The 21924-nt window shown below is 46.9% G+C and overlaps 1 protein-coding gene across 1 annotated transcript in view; it reads left to right on the top strand.

Moving 5' to 3' along the window:
* TLL2 (tolloid like 2) overlaps positions 1 to 21924 on the top strand; it is a 124889-nt gene that overhangs the window by 35513 nt on the left and 67452 nt on the right. The window contains exon 3 of the mRNA XM_040486021.1: positions 16558 to 16635. Coding sequence (XP_040341955.1) covers positions 16558 to 16635 — 78 coding nt within the window. The remainder of the gene's footprint in view (positions 1 to 16557; positions 16636 to 21924) is intronic.

The raw sequence follows: 21924 nt of genomic DNA, 5'->3' as shown, positions 1-21924 counted from the left end.
TGAGTCTATACTCCCTATATCTCCCAACCTAGGACCGGACTGGCCACAGCGTTGGGGCAGGCTCAGCCCGCAGACCGCAGCTGGCAGCCGGTAGGGGAGAAGGACAGTGGGGCGGGAACTGGACAAGGCCTGGCAGCTATTCTGCCCATAAACTCTTCAATTTAGGAAGATGATTTGAGATGATAAAGAGGCATCTGATAAAATGCACATCTGTTCTTTGGGAAGGAAAAAAGAATGCAACATAAGGATTCTATCATCTCATTCCCTGGGGCCTCATTCAGAGGCTGACTTATACCTTGGATTGAAGCCAGAGTTCACTGTGAACTTGAAGTGTTAGGAAAAGTAAATTCACCTTTAGGTTGATTTTTGTTATGACTGCATTTCTCAGAATTTGGGGAAACTGGGCTGGGAGTCCACTTGGAGCCTGAGCTGGGTGAGTGAGGGGCGGTGAGCACCCTCAGGCATTCATTCAGGGAGCTGTAATCCTGGGCCCCTCATGGACCTCGAATCCGGGAGCCTGAGTCAAAATTGGGAGATAAGCTTGAGAAGCCAGGACAGACAGGATTTAGTACGTGGCATTGTAGGCAAAGTTCTCTCCATTTCAACATACAGAATCCCATTCAAGATAGCTCAAGTGAAGAATTTACTTAAGAATATATTCTCTGGGCCACCTACACACACAAGCTGGGGAGAGCCGGCCTCTTGGGGACTGGACTAGGAATTGGAGAGAGAGGAGCAAAGCTGGCCTCTCTTCTCAAGGATCATAAAATATCTCATTTTTGCTTTTGCTTCTTCTTGCACCTGACCCATCATGGCATGGCCACCATGCCTGAGTTCCCATCATGGTCCTCAACTCAAGTGTCCCCTGCTGGGTGCCTGCAGTACCTCCCTAGGTAGGGGTACTGTGGAAATCCTAAGTGTGGAAGGAATCTCTTGGGGAGAGAGTATAACATGAGTTGACCATGGGTCTCACAACAGAACCCCGGGGAGGTAAGAGGAGGAGACATAGTTATGATGGAGGCAGGTGGCAGGTCTGTGTCTGTGGCTCCAGAGAAGAATGAGTGATGGAGCAGCCTTCGGTTTGAAGAGCTGATTGGTGAGTGAAGACCTGATTGGTGAGTGAAGACCCCCCAGGCATGGAGGTGTGGAAGCAGTCCCTTTCAGGTTAACTTGGTCTTGGGGCCAAGCCTGGGGACCTCACACCCACTTTGCCATTTCTGTTATTTCCATGGGAAAATACTTTATGAGTTCCCATCAGCCATCTTAATACATGGAATTTGGGAACACAGTCTCCTGAGAGCCAGGGACTGACTGCCTGTGTCAGATGAGGACCCAGTCATTGCCTCCCAGTTTTGGCCGACAGAAAGATAATGCCTTACCTCTCCGGTTCTTCTTAGTCTGATTCCACTTTCACTGCCCTTTAACTGTGTATGTTTTTGTTTGTATTTATTGAATGGAATTCTCTGTTTCCTGTTTTTAACTTAAATGTTAGTTGATCTCTAAGGCAGAATGAAATGCAATAAACCATACTTAAAGCAATCTTAACCTATGCTGCCTTCCAGTCAATTGTTCTAATATCAGTGGCCTAGATAGCAAAAATACTCCTCACCGTGACTTAAGAGAACCCTGTGGTGAATCCTTTTTGATAAATTAAAGGATGCTTTTATCCAGTAAGTAATCACCCCCTAAATATTTTAGTTTTCTTAAAGCTAAGCACCTTTGCTTTTGTATCTCTTGGCCTCTTCTAGATGTGTGCATTTTGGTACAGATGGAGACAGACCTGTGTCACAAATGCAGTTTACTACTCAAGTATTTTCCTCCTGGGCATGGTGATGAACTCATTTGTTCTTGGACAAAACCAGTGCCCCAGCCCTTCAGAGTTACCCACTGCACAACACACAGACCTTGGCCATGTCACTTCACTTCATGGGACATCCCTTTTCTTATCTGTAAAGGCTCTTTTCTTATCTATAAAAGCTCTAAGCTTCCTGAGGGCCAAGAATGAGTCTCCTGGTTCTTTTGCCAAAGATAATCCATAAATGTGTGGAGACTAAATGTGTGGTTTCTGCTACATGCACAACTAATTAGAGAACCACTGTATCTTTGGCTTCTCCTTCATTTGATGCCTCGTGGAACTTCAGAATGTTCTACTCAAATTGCATCAAACCTGGACCTTCCAGGGGCCCTCCAACAGGCTCCCATACAGATTGGCAGAAATCTGGCAGTGGCCCCCTTTGCCCTATCTTAGAAAATGACAACAAACAGTGATAGGAGAGAGAAAGGAAAGCTGAGGCTGTCTCACAAGCATCAGTGACAAGTGGGCCACACCCTGCAAGCTGGAGATGCAGCTTGAGGGGCAGCAGGGGATGCCGCCGGTGTGAGTCTGGGATGAGACTCCTCTCCCCCTTCCATTGTGCTAACCTGCGGCTGATGTGTGGGATGGCTGGAGCAAAGTCACATTTCTTCTGGGGCTGTTCACATCGAGGTCTGCGGGTCATTACATCTGTGGCTTCCAAGGAGGTCCAGAGAGAGGAGGTGACGATGGTGGTAGAGTTGCCAGTGGAATCTCACCCTGCATTCTTCTGGTCATCTTCTTTCTCTTTGGTGTCATTTAATGAGCTGTTTGCCCGCAAACTGTGAGAGAAAAGCCGTGCTGGTCTTGGCGCTGAGCCTCTAACTCTCTTCCGTTGGTCCTTGCTTTCTGCTTCCCGGGTTCTCTGCCAGCCTCCTGCACCCCTAGCCCTGGGCTGCTGTTGCCGGAGGAAGGAGATCCTGTCTTTCCTGACACTGGCACCCCCTAGAGGCATGGCTTTCCCATTCTCTCTGCAGCCGAGAGGCCCTAAGCAGTCAGCCCACCAGCCAAATCTGGTCTGCAGATGTGTTTTGTTTGTTTTGTAGTGCTCACAGTTTTAAACTTACTGCCAACATTTAAAAAAATCAGATTTCTCATAAAAATCCAGAACTCTGGCTTCTCTTGAAAAGTTGGGAGATCTGGCCATGCTGGTCCAGCATTTCCACATGGCAACAATCAATGGAGTTGCATAATGATGGGTTGAACTCTGGGGGAGCATGTGCCCTGCGGTTGGCCACAGACCCCACTACCCCTATTTATCTCTCATACCCAGCCTCTTTCACTCCGATGTGTTGCTCGCCTGGCCTCCTAGCTCCAGGCATCTGAGTTTGCATGTCAGGCCAGTGGGGAAAGGACACCATCTTTGGACCCTAAATCAGGTCCCATAGCACTGGCCATGCGGCTTCTCTCTTCTCTGTCGAGGGAGGAGGGTCAGAACGTCAACTACCACCTGGTCATCTGACAGAAGATCCTTCTTCTGGAGGCTCTCTTCTTCTCTTCCTTGAACTTTCAGTCTCTGGCACCTCCTTGTAATACAGCATGCCATGTCCTGGGCTCTGCATGGCACTGGGGAAAAAAGCACAAAAAAGGCAAACAGGGTACTCAGTGTGTTGGGGGAGGGTAGTTTATGGCCCAGCAAATGCATTGGCATCAGAACAGATTCTTTTTGAGCTAGTGAATCAGTGTGACAGGACCATTCATAGATATTAACCTCTCTGAAACAAAGGGGCCATCACAGTTCACTGACATATGCCATCACCCAGAAAAACCCTAGTCACTTTAACCTCTGTTTACCTATATTATCTTTTTTAAGGTGGAGCCCTTGCTCTGCAGTTCTCCTTGAACTGAGCTGACTTCTGTCCGGAAAGGTCAAAGATAAGCTATGGAATTCCATGACGCTCTTTCTGCTTCTCTCCTCCAGGTCTTTGGAGACGGTTTGGGTTGGTCTTCCTTTCTTTGATTTCCTGAGTTCCTTGCTACTGTTTCTGTGACCCAATTCATGGGGCTTGCCCTTGGAGATTACCATTACGGACTATCATCTGTAAATCTTGATTGGTCATTTGGTCATCTGTGCAAAGGCCATGTGGTAAAACCCTCCTAAGATTTTCTATGAGGACACGTGTGCCTCTTCTGAAGAACTTTTTACTGCATAGTGAGAATCCTAACCCTTGAGTCCAGGTGACCTTTTCTTCATTATCTGGGGGTTTCCCTTCATTCTTTTCTCCTGTCACACAAGGAGACAAAGACCAAAGACTCAAGGTTAGATCCTCCCAGCTCTGTTGCATACCAGCTGGTGACCACAGGTCAAGGGCTTTACCTCATCGAGCCTCAGTTTCCTCATCTGTAAAATGGGGACAACAATAACAATACCTTGGCCCACACAGGTGCAGTGAATATTGGCTGGGATAATATATGCAAACATTAGCCAACTCAGTTCAGTCCAACTCAGATGCACATATTTGTTAAGCATCTGTTACAAACACTGCACGGTGGAAATATACAGGATATTGTCTGTGTCCTCAGGGAGTTAAGTGTCTTATTAGGGAAAACAGCCTTGGTTCACAAATACTATGGGCATGGTATGATCGGGCCCAGGAGCTTCTTGAAAGGAAGGCTTACCTCTGGTCTCTTTTTCTATCTCTGGCCCTTGGTACAATGCCTGGCACAGAGAGGTGCCCCATAAGAGTTTGTTAAATGAGGGAACAAATGAACGAATGAATGAGTAAAAGGCCACGAGGGAGATGTAAATGAAGCACAGAGAAGGAGGATGCCTTTGTGAAAGAAGTAGAGTTGGGCCTCGAAGGATTTGGGCTAGGGTTGTAGTTGGAAGGGTCGTGCATTGCAGGTGGAAGGCAGAGCCTGAATGCAGTCATAGGAGGGGGAGCTTGGCAGCAAGAACCAAGGGGTTCAGGGTGGCTGGCAGGTGGGGGAGAGAAGCTGGAAGGACACATTGGGATCACACTCTGGTGGGACTTGGGCTGAGGGCTTAGGACACTCTCCCGTAAGCTGTCCTCTTTCCTTCCCCAGGGCCCGCAAAGTCTTTGCCCCTCCCCATCTGCCTTTCCCTCAAGCTCCACCACCCCTTCTCTGGGTCCCCAAATGGCTAAATCTTTTCCTTTTCTCCCAGCCTGGGCTGTGAGCTCTTTGACTGAGCCACCCCTCCCTCTCCCCCTAATTTCTGAATAATAATCTCAACACCGTCTACTTCATATTCTTTCCTGGTCGTTTGGGGACGTTTCCTCTATCACATAGTGTGTGTTTTTGTAAGTGGTGTTAGTATTTGCACCTTGTTCATATATATATCTTCTTATGTTAGTTTCTTTATGTATTTTAATATTTGGTGAGCTGCATCCTTCCCCCCTTGCCCTTGCTCTTTGTGTTTTACTTTTTTATTTTTTATTTTTTAAAAAAAATTTTTTTTTTCAACGTTTATTTATTTTTGGGACAGAGAGAGACAGAGCATGAATGGGGGAGGGGCAGAGTGAGAGGGAGACACAGAATCGGAAACAGGCTCCAGGCTCTGAGCCATCAGCCCAGAGCCTGACGCGGGGCTCGAACTCACGGACCGCGAGATCGTGACCTGGCTGAAGTCGGACGCTTAACCGACTGCGCCACCCAGGCGCCCCTCTCTTTGTGTTTTAGAAATGTCTTGGATAACCTCACTTGTTTATTCTTCTAGGTGAATTTAAGGGTCGCTTTCCTACAAAACTCTAAGAGGATCCCAACAAAATCTTCTTAGAATTTGAGTCATGGTTGCATGAAACCCATAACTTCATTTGGAGAAACTGACACATTTATATTACTTACTCAATCCACCCAGGAACACGGAATGTCTCTTCTTCACTTACTATTATTTTTACAAATTGCAATAGAATGTGTAATTCTCCTATTGCAGTTATACACATTTCCTGTTAGAGTTACCCCAAATCTCTTATGTTGACCGTTCTGGTGGGTTGTCCGTAATGCTCTTTTCTGCTGGCATATTTCAGCATGATGACCACGAAAGGGAGTGCCTTTATCACATCTCAGAGCAGACGAAGGCTTTCCTCCACCCCCCTTCTCATATCCAGCTGCACCCTGAACAATGATTGCGCCATCACCTAAAGAGCTCACCGAGGCACTCTCTTCTCCATTGCTGTGGCCCACCCACTTCAGGATGTCGTCACTTCTTGCTGGGAGACCAACCTCAATGTCCAGTGTGTTCTTTCCTCCCTTCCTCCCTCTGTTCCAGGCCCATCCCAGGCCTGGGGTTACGTCACTGAAGAAGTTGGAAACTTTGTGTTTTAGAGAGTGTCATGGATGCAGGCAGTTAACATGCAAACACAGAAACAAGATCATTGCTGATAATGTTCAGTGAGCCCTGAAAGGAATAAATGGGGACCGGAGGAGGTTCTTCCACAAACTTCCTTTTATGCATTCAGTTTATAAGCCCAAAGATTGGCCCTCAGCATCTCAAAGAAGGATTTAATTGGTGCCCCATAATGCTCTTCGGTTCTTGCTGCCTCACCAGCAGCCCCGAACACTGTGGATCTGAATTTCTACCCCCATGCCTCTCTAGTGCCCCACTGCTGTCACACCTGACCACTCCCTGCTTTAGAAGCACACCTCTTCAGAAGCTTCTAGAAATCTATGTATAGGAGAAGCCCTAAATAGCCTTTTATTATAGAGGCCATCAGTGGAGGCACATGGGCTTAAGATTGCATCTGGGTTTTGCCTCTTACTATCTGGGTTTTGTGAAGGAGGGTGAGTTGTTTAGAGTCAGTAGTAATAGTCGTAATAGTAGTAATAGCTAACTCAGTGAGTGCCGATTTGGGGCCAGGCATTGTTCTATGCCTTGCATGTATTAATCTTAATCTTCATAACAACCCTATGAGGTGAATCCTCCTTCTGTGGATGAGGCCACTAAAGGAGAAAGAGGTTAAATGACTTGTTTGAGGTCCCACAGCTAGTCAGTAGCGAAGCTAAGACTTTGCCGGTAAGCACTCTGACTCTGGACCTTGCACCGTAGGGTCCATTTAGCAAACCGCCTGATTTGCCTGAACCTCAGATACACCGAGATCAGGTTGGTAGTAGGTAGGCTGTTACATTTGTGCTCCCTTGACAAACCTCACCTGGCACAGTCATTCGCTGGTACCATCCTCTCCTTCAGTGACTCTGGGCTCAGCCCAAAGCGACTTGCTTTGGCCAATGGGAAACTAGAAAGCATGATGTAAGCGGAGGCTTTTACAAAGCACTGGCACATTGGGACTCATCATTTTGGAAGGCTGCCTCTTGGAAGCATTCTGCGGTTAGGAAGCCCAAGAGGGCTGTGTGTAGAGGCCGCATGGAAGAGAGCCAAGGCCCCAGACTTATGGCTCCACGTGAGCCATTGTAGCCATCCCTCAGCCATTTGAGCTATCCCAACTAAGACCCCAGACACTGTGGAGCAGACAAGCCAGTGCCATTTGTTCTTTGCTGCCATTCTTGGCCCACAGAATCAGAAGCAAGCATAAGATAGTTATTTTAAGCCATTCAGTTGAGAGGGATAGTTTGTTATGCAGCAATAAGTGATGGAAACAGCCTTCAAAGAAGCCAAGGCCAGGCTGGGTATGAAAGGTGTGGGCCAAGTGACAAGAGTGCCTGGAGTCCAGGCTCAGGAGAGCGCTGGAAGTTTGAAGCCAGGTGAGCAACAGGTACTTCTGCTTTGAGAACACACCTAAGGAAGAGATCTTTTGAGAACACAGGTACTTCTCTTTGAGAAGAGATCTGATATGGCCGTAACAATAATCAGGGACCAGGAAAAATGCAGGTGCAGGCATTCAAGATAGGGGGAGGGTCCAATGCCAAGCAAAATGGATGTTTGACTGGAAGCTCTGGGAAGGCAGCACTCAAATCTGCATGATTAAGAAGCCTCCCATGAGCTTCTGCCTGGGGCAGGCGCAAATTCTGAGGCCTCACCAGCCAGTGCTTGGACACAGGTGGGAGCCAGGTAACTGGCTGGAGAAGGGAGGGCCAGACCTCAGAATTGCCCACCCAACACTGTCTCAGGGAAGGTTCTGACAAGCCCTCTCACCTTCTCAGCCATGAGGTTTCCTGGCCTCCATCTTGGCAAGGTGTGGACTCATTACTTTTTCTTTCCATGGTCAGAACAGAGAAAAATGATGGGACCACAACTTTTCCATCTGCATAAACACAGGCAGCCGCCTGTGTGTGTGCGTTATGTGTGTATATGTGTGTGTGCATGTGCACTACAAAGTGCAGAGCACGTGTTCATAGGTGAGTATGTGCTGTAATCTTTTTTTTGAAATCCCTTTATTTCCTGATTGTAAAAGTAATCTGTTGAGCACAATTTGGAAATTACACAAAGTATGTAAGAAAATAAAATTCACCCCCAAATTGCCAACCAGAGATAATCACAATGCATATTGTGGGTAGGTCCACCCAGCACTTCCCTCCCATTTTTTTTGGATCTGCTTTTTCAGAAAAGATGGGATCATACCCAGTTCTATTGGAATCACCCTGGGTATTATTTCCTTATCTGTGTTTTGACTTATGATATGACCATTTTTCCCAGCTAGTAAACTTCCTTCTAAAACAGTTTATGAGGTTACATAGTGTTCCCTTTATATAATATTTCACTTTAGCCCCCGCCTCCCATTGAGGGGTGTAGTTATTACAGTCTTTATTATAAAAATGTTGAGATGAATAGTCTTTGTCTTTACGGCCAATCAGTTCCTTAGTGCCAATATCTAGAAGTCATATTATTGGGTCAAAGTCATCTTACTGCCTATTTTGGTACACCTTGCTAAATTACCTCATAAAATGTTGCCAATTTATATTCCCCCTCCACAAGCAGTGTATAAGAATTCCCTTTTTATTATACACTTGCTGATATTAAATCATTTCATTAACACATGTTGGCAATGATCTTTTAACTCATTTTCCCTTTCCCTTCTGTAGCATTTGAAATTTGGCATAGATATAAAATTTACTTGGCACTGAATTGCTTAGGATTACACATTGATTACCATAGTGGTTGACTAGTTCATTTCTAATTCAGCCTGTCGAGGGGGCTTGGCCTCTTTTTTTTTTTTTTTTTTCTAATGAATAATTAAAACCTCAGCTCAGCAGGTGTTTCTTGCACTGACGGAGAGGAGGTGTGCAGATACTTCACCCGTCTGCCTTGCCGGAGATGCTCGCTGATACCGCACTTGTACAGGTGTGGGGTAGAGGGCACGGGTTAGGAGCGTGGATTCTGGAGTCAGACAGCCAGACTTGGAATGCAAATTCAGTCACTTACCAGCTGGGTGACCTCGAACAACTTACTCATGACCCTTCATTTTCTCTTCTGTAAAAGAGGAATAATATTACTTATTCATGGGATTGCTGTGCGTATTACATATGACCAAAGGGCATGGCAAAGTAAGACTGCTTAAGACATAGCTGTGAGGATAACACTCCAAAGCCCTGTACAAGCTGGCTGTGCGTTCCTCAGGCACCAGTGCCCGCCATGCTGCCCTCAGCCCTGGCTCCGGCCACGCGGCACTCACTTTCCTTCCCCAGGACATTGTCACTTGCTGGGTTTTTGTTTGTTTACTTGTTTTTGCTTTTTTGGTTTTGTTTTGCCTGTTTTGCTAGAATACTGTCCCTAGATGGATGTCCCCTTTTCATCATTTAGGGTCTCAGGCCAAAAGCCATCTGCTCAGAGAGGCCTCCCCTGGGCTCCCATCCCCCCACTGTTCTTTCTTAAAACTGTTGTTAATTTCTTCAAAGTGCTTAATCCTGCCGTGCAACAATCTCATTGTTTATTGTTGATTTTTATCCTCTGCACCAGAGCCATGAAGGCACCATAAAGGTAGGTCCTGTGTGTCCTGTGTTCAGGAACCCAGCACAGTGCTACCCCAAGCAGACACTCAACCAATGTTTACTGAGTTATTGAGTTATTGAGTTACTAGTAATGAAGTGGTTTGTAGGATCTTGTGCTGGAGATTTTTTTTTTTATTAGAATAAAGCAATGCAGATGCTTGATAGGTTTACCTCTGGCGGGCCAGAGCTGTAAATACAGGTGTCTTCAAAGTGAGTAAATGGACAGCAGAGGTAGTCCCGGCCCGGTTACTTTAGCGTGTGATGTATACGAAAGGATTCGACACCAGACCATCTGGAGAGAATCTCAGTCTCTCTTCTCAATGGCTGTGTCATCAGTGATATCTTACCTGCTCTAAGCCTCAGTTGCCCTGCGTGTAAAATGAGAACGATATCCACCTCAGAGGGTTAGCTTGAGGATGAAACAGGTTAACGTAGGTGTGTACCTGCAAATAGTCAACACTTTAAATGGTAGTTATTCTTGTGTTTAAGAAAACCAAGGACTAAAAAATGTTAGGCTCTACAAACGAGGGATAGAAGGAATAATTAATATAAAGCTTTGTTTATAATTAGCATATTAATGAATATTAGTTCATAGTCACTATGCATGAGCGTATATTCAATAGAGCAATATTGATCTATGGAACAAGACTGTCCTCTTGGGCTTTGGACAAGCCCATCTCTTTCTGCCTAGATGTCTTTGGATGTATATAGTTAATATTTCATTAATTATGGTGGAGGAGTGTTGTGTATACATCAATGTCTCATATGATGCATATAATTAAGCTACTTTTTGTTGGGAACGGAAGAAAATTGGGCTTTTCCAAAGAAAAGCAGCTTGCTCCCAAAGTTGCTAACAGATTGCTTCTTAATTGAACTTGGGAGGTGAATTATATGGTGAATTAGAAAAAAGAACAACTCTGAATTTAGTGAATTGTTCCATAAAGGAAACTGTGGGATTGAATTGCAAATGCTGGATAGAAACATTTCAGCCTGGCCCCATGCATCATGGGCCGTTGACCTCTGCTGTGTTTCAGTGAGAGCGTGAACAGGCCTGTAGCTCTCTTTTCAAGGCCTGGAGGGCATTCTTTCCCAGAGACCAGCTGTAAGCCTGGGTTTCTTATGCAAAGGAGACGTTTGAATAAGCCCCTGTGACTAATGAAATCTACAAGGTCTTTGCATATCCTCTCACTAAAGAGGTAATTAACCAAAGATCAAATATGAACATTTATACATATTTTTTTCCAAATATTTTTTGTCTTGCGATTACACCCAAGGAAGAATATATCCCCACACCCTAAATGCCCCCTCCCCCACTGTCCCCAATCTTTGTGTCAGGCTGTATTTCTCTTCCCTGTTCTGTGGTACCCATGCCTGCAGTTCCAACCACAGTCACACCTGTCTTACTCATTTGCTAGCTTTTACTGAAAGAGAGCAACATTTCTCATTGATTTAGATGTGAGAAGCGACTTTTTTAAATGTTTGATGTCTGTTTCCAGCCCCACGTCTTTCATTACCGGTAAGCTTGGGGAGTAAGAGTTTAGTTGTAAGAAAATATCATGAAATGAGACTGCCTCTCACAGGTTCTCTGAGTAGTCACTCTCAACCTTGGCTGTACCTTAGGATCATCTGAAGAGCTTTTGAAAATCCCAAGGCCCAGCCCAGGCCCAGACTGGTTAAATAACAAAGCCCCTGGTGGGTGGGACCCAGGCATCAGTATTTTTCTTCCTAAAACTTTTTTTTTTTTAACATTTATTCATTTTTGAGAGTGAGAGAGACAGAGCATGAGTGGAGGAGGGGCAGAGAGAGTGGGAGATACAGAATCAGAGGCAGGCTCCAGGCTCTGAGCTCTCAGCACAGAGCCCGACGTGGGGCTCGAACCTACAGACCACAAGATCATGACCTGAGCTGAAGTCAGATGCTCAACTGACTGAACCACCCAGGCGCCCCATCAGCATTTTTCTAAAAAGTTTCCCAGGTGATCCCAAATCGCACTGAAGGTTGAAAACCATTGTTCTGAGAATATCTGCTTTCCTCTCCCCATAAAAGCTGATGAAGACAAGTTTTCCCATCAGCTAGGCTGCGTTAGAAATGATTGAGTCCTCTCTCTCTTCTTTTTTAAATGTTTATTTATTTTTGAGAGAGAGAAACAGAGTATGAGCAGGAGAGGGTCACAGAGAGAAAGAGGGAGACAGAATCTGAAGCGGGCTCCAGGCTCTGAGCGATCAGCACAGAGCCCGATGCGGGGCTCGAACTCATGAACAGTGAGATCAGACCTGAGCCGAAGTCGGATGCTTAACTGACTGAGCCACCCAGGTGCCCCGATTGAGTTCTCTTTTTAAGCACTGCCTACCTGACTTATCTATCCATCCATCTCATATTTTATTGAGTGTCTGTTATGTGCCAGGCAAAGTGCTGGGTGTTCATTGTTGGACAAGATCCCTTTCTTTGAGATGCCAGAAACTAGAAACCAAACTGAGGGATCAGCTGAATGGACAGGAGGTGCAGATACCTTGTGGTAAGGGATGTGAATCAGCCCAGGCTGTGACTGCACAGAGCAGAGTGCTTGAAACTTGGGAGAAGCAGTGGGTCAGTGTCCCAGAAGAAGCAGTGTCCCTGCCGACACTTGAAGCACCAGTTGGATTTGGCCGGGCGAAGACGTGGGTGTGGCTGAAGACAATAGAAATCAAGGTGCTGTGGGTAGCTTGGGGTGGCTGGGTAGGAGTAGGGAAAGTAGCAGCCTCAAGGTCCCAGGTGGAGGAGGCAGGCAGGGCCTTGTCACAGGGGCCAGGCAATCCTTTCAGGAGTTAGAACTCATCCCAAAGGCAGTGGAGAGCCTCAGGAAGGGTTTCATCAGGGGGAGTGGCCAAACCACATTATCTCCAGGTGGATCCCAGGCTTAGCTGTACTGGAAGCACGAGATTTGCTGCCCTTTTGAGAAAAAAAAGACACTCTCTAGTCTCTTGCTGGTAAGGATGACAGAGGGGGGATTTGTGTTCTTAACTGCCCAGGGCTCCAAGCTCTCATAGGTCTCCTGGAAAATGCCGTGGGTCCCTTGGGACCCTTCCCCAGGATCTCCCAGGCACCCCACTTGTTCTTTCTGGTCCTGAGGCTGAGGGGAAGAAGCACGGGTTTGGGGGTCAGATTGGCCCCACCTCCAGCTATCACCATTGCTAACCATCTCCGTACCCTCAAGACAAGCAAGTCACTTCACCTCTTGGAGCCTTGTTTCCTCGTCTGTAAAGTGGGGATGTTTATGGTCCTTTTGTCATTGTGTCTTTTTGAGGCTAGAATTACAAAACACAATACAAGAAACTCATTTAGCACTGTTCTTAGCGCACGGTCAGCTCCATAACTGCCACTTAGGAAACACTGATTCTTTCCCCCTCTATCTACTGGGGGGGGGGGGGGGGCGGCACCCACTCTGCCCTCAACTCCAGAGCTTTTGCTCCTATTATAGCTCCAAGCACCTGGAGGCCAATGGATCAGAAGTCCTTGACCCCCACCCTCCTCTGCCTGATGCAGAGCTGAATATCAGTCTCTCCTGGCTTTTGTTCCCTCAAACACAGCCTACAGCTAACCTTGAACCCAGACTGTGCTTACAGGTTATTTATTTATTTATTTATTTATTTATTTATGGCCTCCCTCCACCCCTTTCGCAAGAGCCAAGCATGTCTAAACTTTCCATCCCTTCATGCTGGGGTAGTGCTATGTGGAATCTCCTTTCAAATGCCAGCCCCTGAGTCCCCCTCCTGACCACTACTAATAACCCCGGTCATATTCAAAGTCGGTGCAGTTACAAAGCCCTTTCTGTCCCCTGGCTGTCGTCTAGATCCCTCAGAATGAAAGCCAGATCCTCAAAATGCCCCCACATGAGCTAACCCTCCAGACCCTCCCCTGCCCGCTGGCCTCATTGCCTGAGACTCTGCCCCTCACAAATCATCCCGCCTCCCTACCGCCAAGCACACTCCCACCCCAGGGCCTTTGCCCCTGTTGCTTTTTCAATTTGGAATGTTCTTCCCCAGATTGTCTGTGGACTCTCTCCTTCACTTTCCTCAGGCTTCTGCTTTTCTACCTCATATGAAACAACCCCTTATCCCTAGTGCCCACTGTTCCCCTCTCCCTCATTTACTTTCTTCACAGTGCTTATCGGCAACTGACTTAAATACTTAGTTGCCTATTTGTTTTTTGTTTTCTCCCCTACCCTCCATCAGAATATAATTTCCATGAGGTCAGGGTAGAGTTTGTTCCGTGTTGTATCCTGAGCAGCAGAAACAGCATCTGGCGTGTAGCAGGTGTCGGATAAATATTTGTTGAATGAGTTAGTGCCTAAACAAACCCATTACCTCATTTGGTCTTCAAAACAAACAGCCCATTTGACAGATGAAGAATACAAACGCCCAAGGTCTTATCCGCAGTTACGCAGTCAAGACTAAGCTAGTCCTAGATCTTTGGCTTCAGCCTCTTCTTCACTCCACACATGCCACATTCCTGTGCTGGCCAGCGATTTTCATACCATCAGGATTTCCCCTGACCTTTAGCCCGAGAGGAAATGATATCGCAACTGGAAGAATACCCAGAGGGCTGGGAGCTGGCAGCGAATGCACCGGCAGCTGCAGGGAGTGTGTGAGTGGATTCCGAGTTGGCCAGAAAGGCAGCAGAATGAACAGGACGAAGGCACACAAAAATGTCAGCGCACGTCTGGTCCACTGCCGGTGTCATAGTCAGGAGAAGGAAAGAGGCGGTCTGCACGGTGGACCACAGGGTCGTCTCCCTTGCTTGTTCAGGGCCAGGTCATTGGATTGCGTGTTTGGGACCCTACCTCGAGCATTGTTGGAAGCCTGTGAGCTGTGGGGCACAGCAAAGATCATCAGGTTTCCTACCAGGAGACTGTGTCCTGAGCCCCCAGCTTCCCTGATGGGCTGACAACCCCGGGCTAAGCATTTTGTGTCTCAGTTTTCTCCTCTGGAAAATGGGGTTCCTTTCTGCCACAGAAGGTTCTAATCAGGGTCAAAGGAGATATGGGGAAACTGCTTTGCAAGCTGCAAATTTCTAAACAAATGCAGGAAACAATTTTGCCCAAGTAGATTGTCCTGTAGTCGCTTTGATGTGGTTTCATATATATAATAGTCTCTCCTGGACATAGGCTTTGCCCTCATATCTGCTCCCTGGTGTCACAGCCCACTCAGTTTCGCAACTACTAAATGTAGGAGTCACTAGGGGCCCCTCTCAGTCCCTCGTTTCTAGTTCATCAGCCTCCCTGTTTCCCTGTCTGCAACTATATCCCTGTGGATCCAGCCTCCCTCTCTGTCGTGTTCCCCCTTGCCCACCACTGTCAGCCCCTCCACGTGGCAAGCTCATTCCCCATCCAGATTCTTTCCTGATCCTGGCCCAGGCTTCTATGTCAGTTTCTTTGACTCCAGTGGTCAGAGAAGGCCCTTTCTGAGCAACTGCCCCAACCATGCTCTACCACATACCGCCTTTGACCTTCAGGTTTTCTGAACCTACAACGATTGTGGCCTTTTGTTTTCTTACTTTGTGTTTATCGTCCAGCCACCCATGTCACCCGTCTGTCTTGTTCACTGCTGGATCACCTGGTGCCTGGCGATCGCCTGGTGCACACAATTTCGGCTCACTGTGGGTCTAATAATATTTGCTGATTGACCACGTTCCTGGTGAGGACAGGTGTGAACGAGGTTTATACCCAATGGCCACTAGCATTGGCCACAAACAAATACAAGCATCACTGTTCTTGACCAAGGCCGTGTCTGCGGAGTCTAATACATGAAGTTAGCAAAAGGGATTTCTTTTTTTTATGTTTATTTTTTTTATGTTGAGAGAGAGAGAGTGCCCACATGTGAGTGCAGGGTGAGGGGGGCAGACAGAGAGAGGGAAAGAATCCTAAACAGGCTCCGAGTCATCAGGGTAGAACCCACCTCAGGGCTCAATCTCAGGAACCACGAGATCATGACCTGAGCTGAAATCAAGAGTCGGATGCTTAGCCAGCTGAGCCACCCAGGCGCCCTGGAAGTCAACAGAGCAGTTTCTTTTTATTTTATTTTATTTTATTTTATTTTATTTTATTTTATTTTATTTTATTATTTATTTATTTATTTATTTTTAAGAGAGAGAGAGGAAGAGAACGTGTGCGCATACACACACACACACACACACGCACTCATGCATGTGTAAGCGGAGGAGGGGCAAAGAGTGAAGGGGACATAGGATCTGAAGTGGGTTCTGTGCTGACAGCAGAGAGCCCGATACGGGGCTCAAACTCACAAACTGTGAGATCGTGACCTGAGCCGAAGTCTAACAACTTAACCAACTGAGCCACCCAGGCGCCCAACAGAGCAATTTGGAGGCTCACTCCAAAGAGAAAACCAAAATACTTACTTAAGCCAAGGTCGTAACTGACCACATCACATATTTAAAAGCAGCACTGATGATTTCTCCCTGCATTCCACACCAGGGAACCCCAGAAGGCTGTGTCCTGTTTACACATTTGGGCTTCCTGATGGAGGTGAGGGTGAGAAAGCTGACTTCGAGGTTGACTCTGGGATTTGCCTGTTAACTTTGTGTATCTGGCTCCAAGTACCCTTGAACTGGTCAAGGAGAGTAATCCGTTTATAATTTGTGCATTATGTGCGTGGTTATGGAAAAGCAGGTTCTTTTTTGCCCCTAACATCTAGAATAGTACCCAGCCTGTGATAGGCCCAATCAACCCTTGTTATCAAATCTTTCTTGATCTGCCAGGGATTCTGGTCATCCCTCAGGTGACCAGGTTTGCTCCCTCATTTCTTGGTGCTCCTACAAAGAAGGCTAATGTGTCCTCATGCTTCTTTTCTTCCTCATTCCTTTAGGTGGGCTCGAGGAGCAGCCTTTCGAGAGCTGGCAGAATGCTACAGCCATGAATACCAGCAGCGAGGAAGCCAGAAAGGGTAATATGAGGCCCCGCCAGGCCTCTGCATCCTTGTTTTTTTCAGCTGTGGTAAATTTCGCAGAATATAAAATTTCCATTTTAATGTGTACAACTTAGTGGCATAAAGTACCTTCACGATGTTGTGCAACCATCCCTCTATCTTGTTCCAGAACATTTTTATCATCCCAAAGGAGACCCCACACCTACTAAGCAGTCACTCCTCTTATGTCCCTTACCCCCTGCCCTTGGCTTTGGAAACGTCTTATTCCACTTTTTACTTCCTATCACAGTAGACTAGAAGCACCGAGGTCTGTGGCCCTGAGGGAGTGTGTCCTCTTACTGAGGATGGACTGGCTGCCGGAGAAAGCCGTAGAAGGGTGGTGTTTGGTTGCTCAGGGACTGTATGGTCTTCAGTTAAACTCTGCCTTCTGGGTTTGACCTTTCTCATTGGTGCCTGGCTTGTAAGTTGCTGCCCCCAAGGGCTGACAGGAGAGATCGTGAGGCTTTGGGAACTGGGTATCTGAGGGAACAAGTGGGCATGGGAGGCAAGGTGGGAAGATAAAGCTGGGGCGGGGGCTCGGGAGGAGGGTGTAGACTAGAGACCTTGTGTGTGCACTGCTGGGGGAGGGGGCGGGTGGGGTTGTCTGTGGCCAGGGCCACCTGCCAGGTTCCTGCCTCGATAGTGCTGCTTCTGTCTATCTGCACACTAATGCTCACAGGAGTGTGCTTTCCTGGTTCTAGAGATTCTAGCCTGGAGATTATGGGTGGGGGTGTCTCACTAGAAGCGTCTCAGTTTGGGGGAGTTTTTCCCGTTCGGAAGCTGTGCTGGAGGAGAGAGGCTGCTGGGCTTTGGGCTGGCCTGCAGCCTACAGGAGTGAGGGCTCACTGCTGGCAATGGCGTTTCTTCTGCCTAAAATGAACACGGAGCAAAAGGAATAATTTTTTATTGAAGCATAGTTGACACACAGTATCAAAAGGAATGATTTTTAGAATCTTCTGATCCGTAGTCGAATGCATTATCCATTGCACCACTGGCCAGTCAAAAGGAATAATTTTTTTAATTTTATTTATTTATTTTAAGAGGGACAGAGAGAGCATGAGCACGGGAAGGGCAGAGAGAGGGAGATCCCAAGCAGGCTCCACTGGCTGTCAGCACAGAGCCCAATGTGGGGATCGATCCCACAAAACTGTGAAATGATGACCTGAGCCGAAATCAAGAGTTGGAGGCTTAACCAACTGAACCACCCAGGCACCCCTATCATATCCTTATTTAAAGTTAAAAAAAGTTTTTTTTAACATTTATTTATTTTTGAGGGAGAGATTGAGAGAGAGAGACAAAGCGTGAGTGGGAGAGGGGCAGAGAGAGACAGAGACACAGAATTGGAAGCAGGCTCCAGGCTCTGACTTGTCAGCACAGAGCCCAACGTGGGGCTCGAACGCACAAGCTGCGAGATCATGACCTGAGCCAAAGTTGGATGCTTAACTGACTGAGCCACCAGGCACACTTATCATATCTTTTTTTAAAGTTAAAAAAATTTTTTTTGAATGTTTATTTTTGTAGGAGAGAGAGACAGAGCGTGAGCAGGGGAGGAGCACAGAGAAAGGGAGATGCAGAATCCAAAACAATCTCCAGGCTCTGAGCTCTCAGCACAGAGCCAGACTCAGGGTTGAACTCACAAATTGTGAGATCATGACCCGAGCTGAGTCGGATGCTTAACTGATTGAGCCACCCAGGCGACCCTATCATATCCTTTTTTAAATGTTTTTAAAAATTCTTTTCCCTGGGGCACCTGAGTGGCTCAGTGGGTTAAGCATCTGACTTTGGCTCAGGTCATGATCTCGAGGTTCGTGAGTTCAAGCCCCACGTCCGGCTCTGTGCTGACAGCTCAGAGCCTGGAACCTGCTTCGGATTCTGTGTCTCCCTCTCTCTCTGCCCCTCCCCTGCTTACACTCTGTGTGTATCTCTCTCTCTCTCTCAAAAATAAATAAACATTAAAAAGAAATTTTAAAAACATTCTTTTCCCTTTGGGGGACCTGGGTGGCTCATTCAGTTCAGCGTCCGACTTCAGCTTAGGTTATGAACTCACAGTTTGTGTGTCTAAGCCCTGCATAGAGCTCTGTGCTGACAGCTCAGAGCCTGGAGCCTGCTTTGGATTCTGTCTCCCTCTCTCTTTGCCCCTCCCATGCTCATGCTCATGCTCTGTCTCTCAAAACTAAATAAACATTAAAAACTGTAAAGAAAAAAAATTCTTTTCCTTTTAATTTGGCTACCTCCTTCACTTCTTTTTTTCACATACCGCCCCCTACCCTTTTCTCTGTCATGCAAGCTTGATGACGTTGTATGCATCCTTCCATACTTTTTTCCCCACACACATGTATTCATATATACACTTAGGTAGAGATATAAACATATATTCAAATACAAGCTTCATCGCTTTAAAAAGTGGGATCAGGGGCGCCTGGGTGGCGCAGTCGGTCGAGCGTCTGACTTCAGCCAGGTCACGATCTCGCAGTCCGTGAGTTCGAGCCCCGCGTCGGGCTCTGGGCTGATGGCTCAGAGCCTGGAGCCTGTTTCCGATTCTGTGTCTCCCTCTCTCTCTGCCCCTCCCCCGTTCATGCTCTGTCTCTCTCTGTCCCAATAAACGTTGAAAAAAAATTAAAAAAAATAAAAAAATAAAAAAAATAAAAAGTGGGATCATATTTGATACATGCTTTTTATCAATCATGCTTTTCTCAGCAACACCTCATGAGAAACTCCTCTAATGCATTTGTGATAACTTTATTCTTTTGAATATTTTGCAAAATATTCCTGATATGGATGGACTGTAATTGATCCAGTCATTCCCTTGTCAATTAACATTCACTTCATTCGAAGTTTTTGCCTTCGTGAGCAATGCTGCATTGCACTGACATTCCTAACACACATCCTCACACTCTTGTTTTTAACAGGTGTTGCTAGAACGCATTTCAAAAGGTAAAACCATTCACGTTTCCATAGCAACTTGGGAGTGTGCCTTTTTCACTGTATCCTCTCTAGCACCAGGTACTAGCAGCGTGTTTAATAATGTAAACAGTGGTTTATTATTACTTAATTTTTATTTCCTTGACTGCTGGTGACTTTCAACATTTCTTCCTGACTTTGCCAGTGATTTGGGGGCGCACTTCTGTGATTTGCCTCTTCCTACCTGTCTTCTGCTCACTTTGCTGTTGGGTTGCTGATCCCCCTCTTTTCAGTCTGGCCTCCTTTAGAGAAAGGCGGATTCATTAGCTGCCCCGCCTCCCCCCACCCCGACCACGTGACAAATGTGCATTTGTTTCTGTATCTCACAGGATATTTACTTCTGGGACCATGTGCGGGGCTCCCTTCAAAAATCTGTGGTTTCCTGCTTTGCTTTTTCTAAGTATTTTGACTTGCGCTTTCTCAGACTCTCCAGACATCTGGTAATCTTAGTGGCACTTCATTTTGGCCACAGAAACCCAGCACTTAGCGCTAACAATTGAGCACAGGGTGTGAGGATGCAACTCAAGGGGTTCGCTATCCCTGCAGTAACATATAGACGCCACACCTAATTTTTCCTTCCGTAGTTATTTATCGTTGCATAAAACCACGCCCAAACTTTGTGACTTCAAACAGTGGTTTGCTATCTTTCAAGATTCTGTGGGTTGACTGGGCTCAGTGGGATGTTTCCTTAGCTGACATCAGCCGGGTCAGTCACCCAACTGCATTCCTCTAGCAGCTGGGCTGGGCCCGGATGGAAGGTCCAAAAAAGCTATAGTCACATGTGCCTCCACGTGGCTCTTCTCTCCACATGGACTTTCGTTTAGTTGTCTAACCTGAGATTTTTCTTACAGTATGGCGGCTGGCTTCCCAGGGGGAAGGCCACTTAAGGCCTGAACTCAGAGTACCCAGAATGCCACTTCTGCCACATTCTATTGGTCGACAGAAGCCTAACCAGCTTCAAGGAGAAGAAAATAGGTTCCACCCCTCGATGTGAAAAACAGCATGAGCTCACAGGAATGAGAGCTGTGGCCATATTCAGAGACCAGCTCCTACCTTCTCTCGCTGCATCTTACCTGCCCACCAGCAACAGGCATTGTCAGGGGTCTTAGTATTTACTAGTTTGTTGGTGTAAAATGACCCAACCAAATAAACTTCGACAGTCAGACGCACTTGGGTTTGCATCCCAGCTTAGCCACTGAGTAGCTAGGACCTCAGATGAGTATTCGAACTCCACATACGACGTTTGGGGAGAACTAGAGGTAATATTTATGCAAAGTGCACAGCCAGGTTCTGGAATTTAAGAGGTGCTCACTGAATGTAGCTCGTCTACTTTTTCCTCCCTACCTCCACCTCCAAGAATAATAATATCCAGCATTAAAGTATATCATCCACCTCTGGACTGGGATTCCACAGCTGTTCAACAGCTGCACAGAAATACAATTAAAGGAGACCGGAAAGAATAAGGCTGTTGCAGTTTGTTAAAATTCTGTTTCTGGTAGGTTGGCCTGTGCATGGTACCCACACTGCACAAGAAATCTTCTTGGGGTTTTTAAGGCGCACAGTGACAATACTCCCCCAGCCACCGCTCCTCATACCCCTAAAATAGGCTAAATCCATAGTCCACAAACCCTCCAATGACCCTGGGCTTTTGGAAGTGGATAATGTCAAGGCTAGGCCAGTTTCTCCACTCTGTATTGCAGCAGCAGATGGGCAGGTCTTTAAGCATCCAGGGCAAGCCTGACGAGGAAAGAGACCCTTGTCACCCTCAAAGGTGAGCTGAAGGCAGGCTATTCTAGCCCGTCCCCCCAGCTTTCCCTCCGTTAGCTCCATCTTTCCAGGGCACTGTCAGGCGCCAGCCTGGGGTGCCCCTTGTTTTTGTTTGAATTGAAGATAAGTTATGTCAATCTCAGATTCCCCTTTAATCACAGCCTGCCCCCTCCTACCACCCCCAGAAAAAGAGACCGCCCAAGCAGGAGAAAGGATCTGAGGAAGCCCCCCTGCCCCGGCCCCCCTGGCTTCAGCAGCAGGTTTATTTCCTGGCATTATGTGGCTCCCCTCAGCCCTGACGGCAGGGATTTGTGCTCCCAGCTCTGGGGAGGGCTGGGGGGCTCAGAGAATTGCTCACTCAGCATCCCCCTGGCAGACCGTTTGGTCCAGGGAGTCTCCCTCCCCTGGCGATGAGAGCTCAGCATGTATTTTGGGGCTGCTAATAGGATTAATGAAATGGAGTGTGTAACTGCTACTCCAATGAAGCTGTGACTGTTTTGATAGAGCCTGATTTCCAGAACCATATTCATAAAAGAGAAT

Source organism: Herpailurus yagouaroundi, unplaced genomic scaffold (assembly GCF_014898765.1).
Source record: "Herpailurus yagouaroundi ecotype Mexico unplaced genomic scaffold, PumYag 163, whole genome shotgun sequence".
NCBI classification, from domain to species: domain Eukaryota; kingdom Metazoa; phylum Chordata; class Mammalia; order Carnivora; family Felidae; genus Herpailurus; species Herpailurus yagouaroundi.
This window is presented reverse-complemented; position numbering and strand designations above follow the sequence as displayed.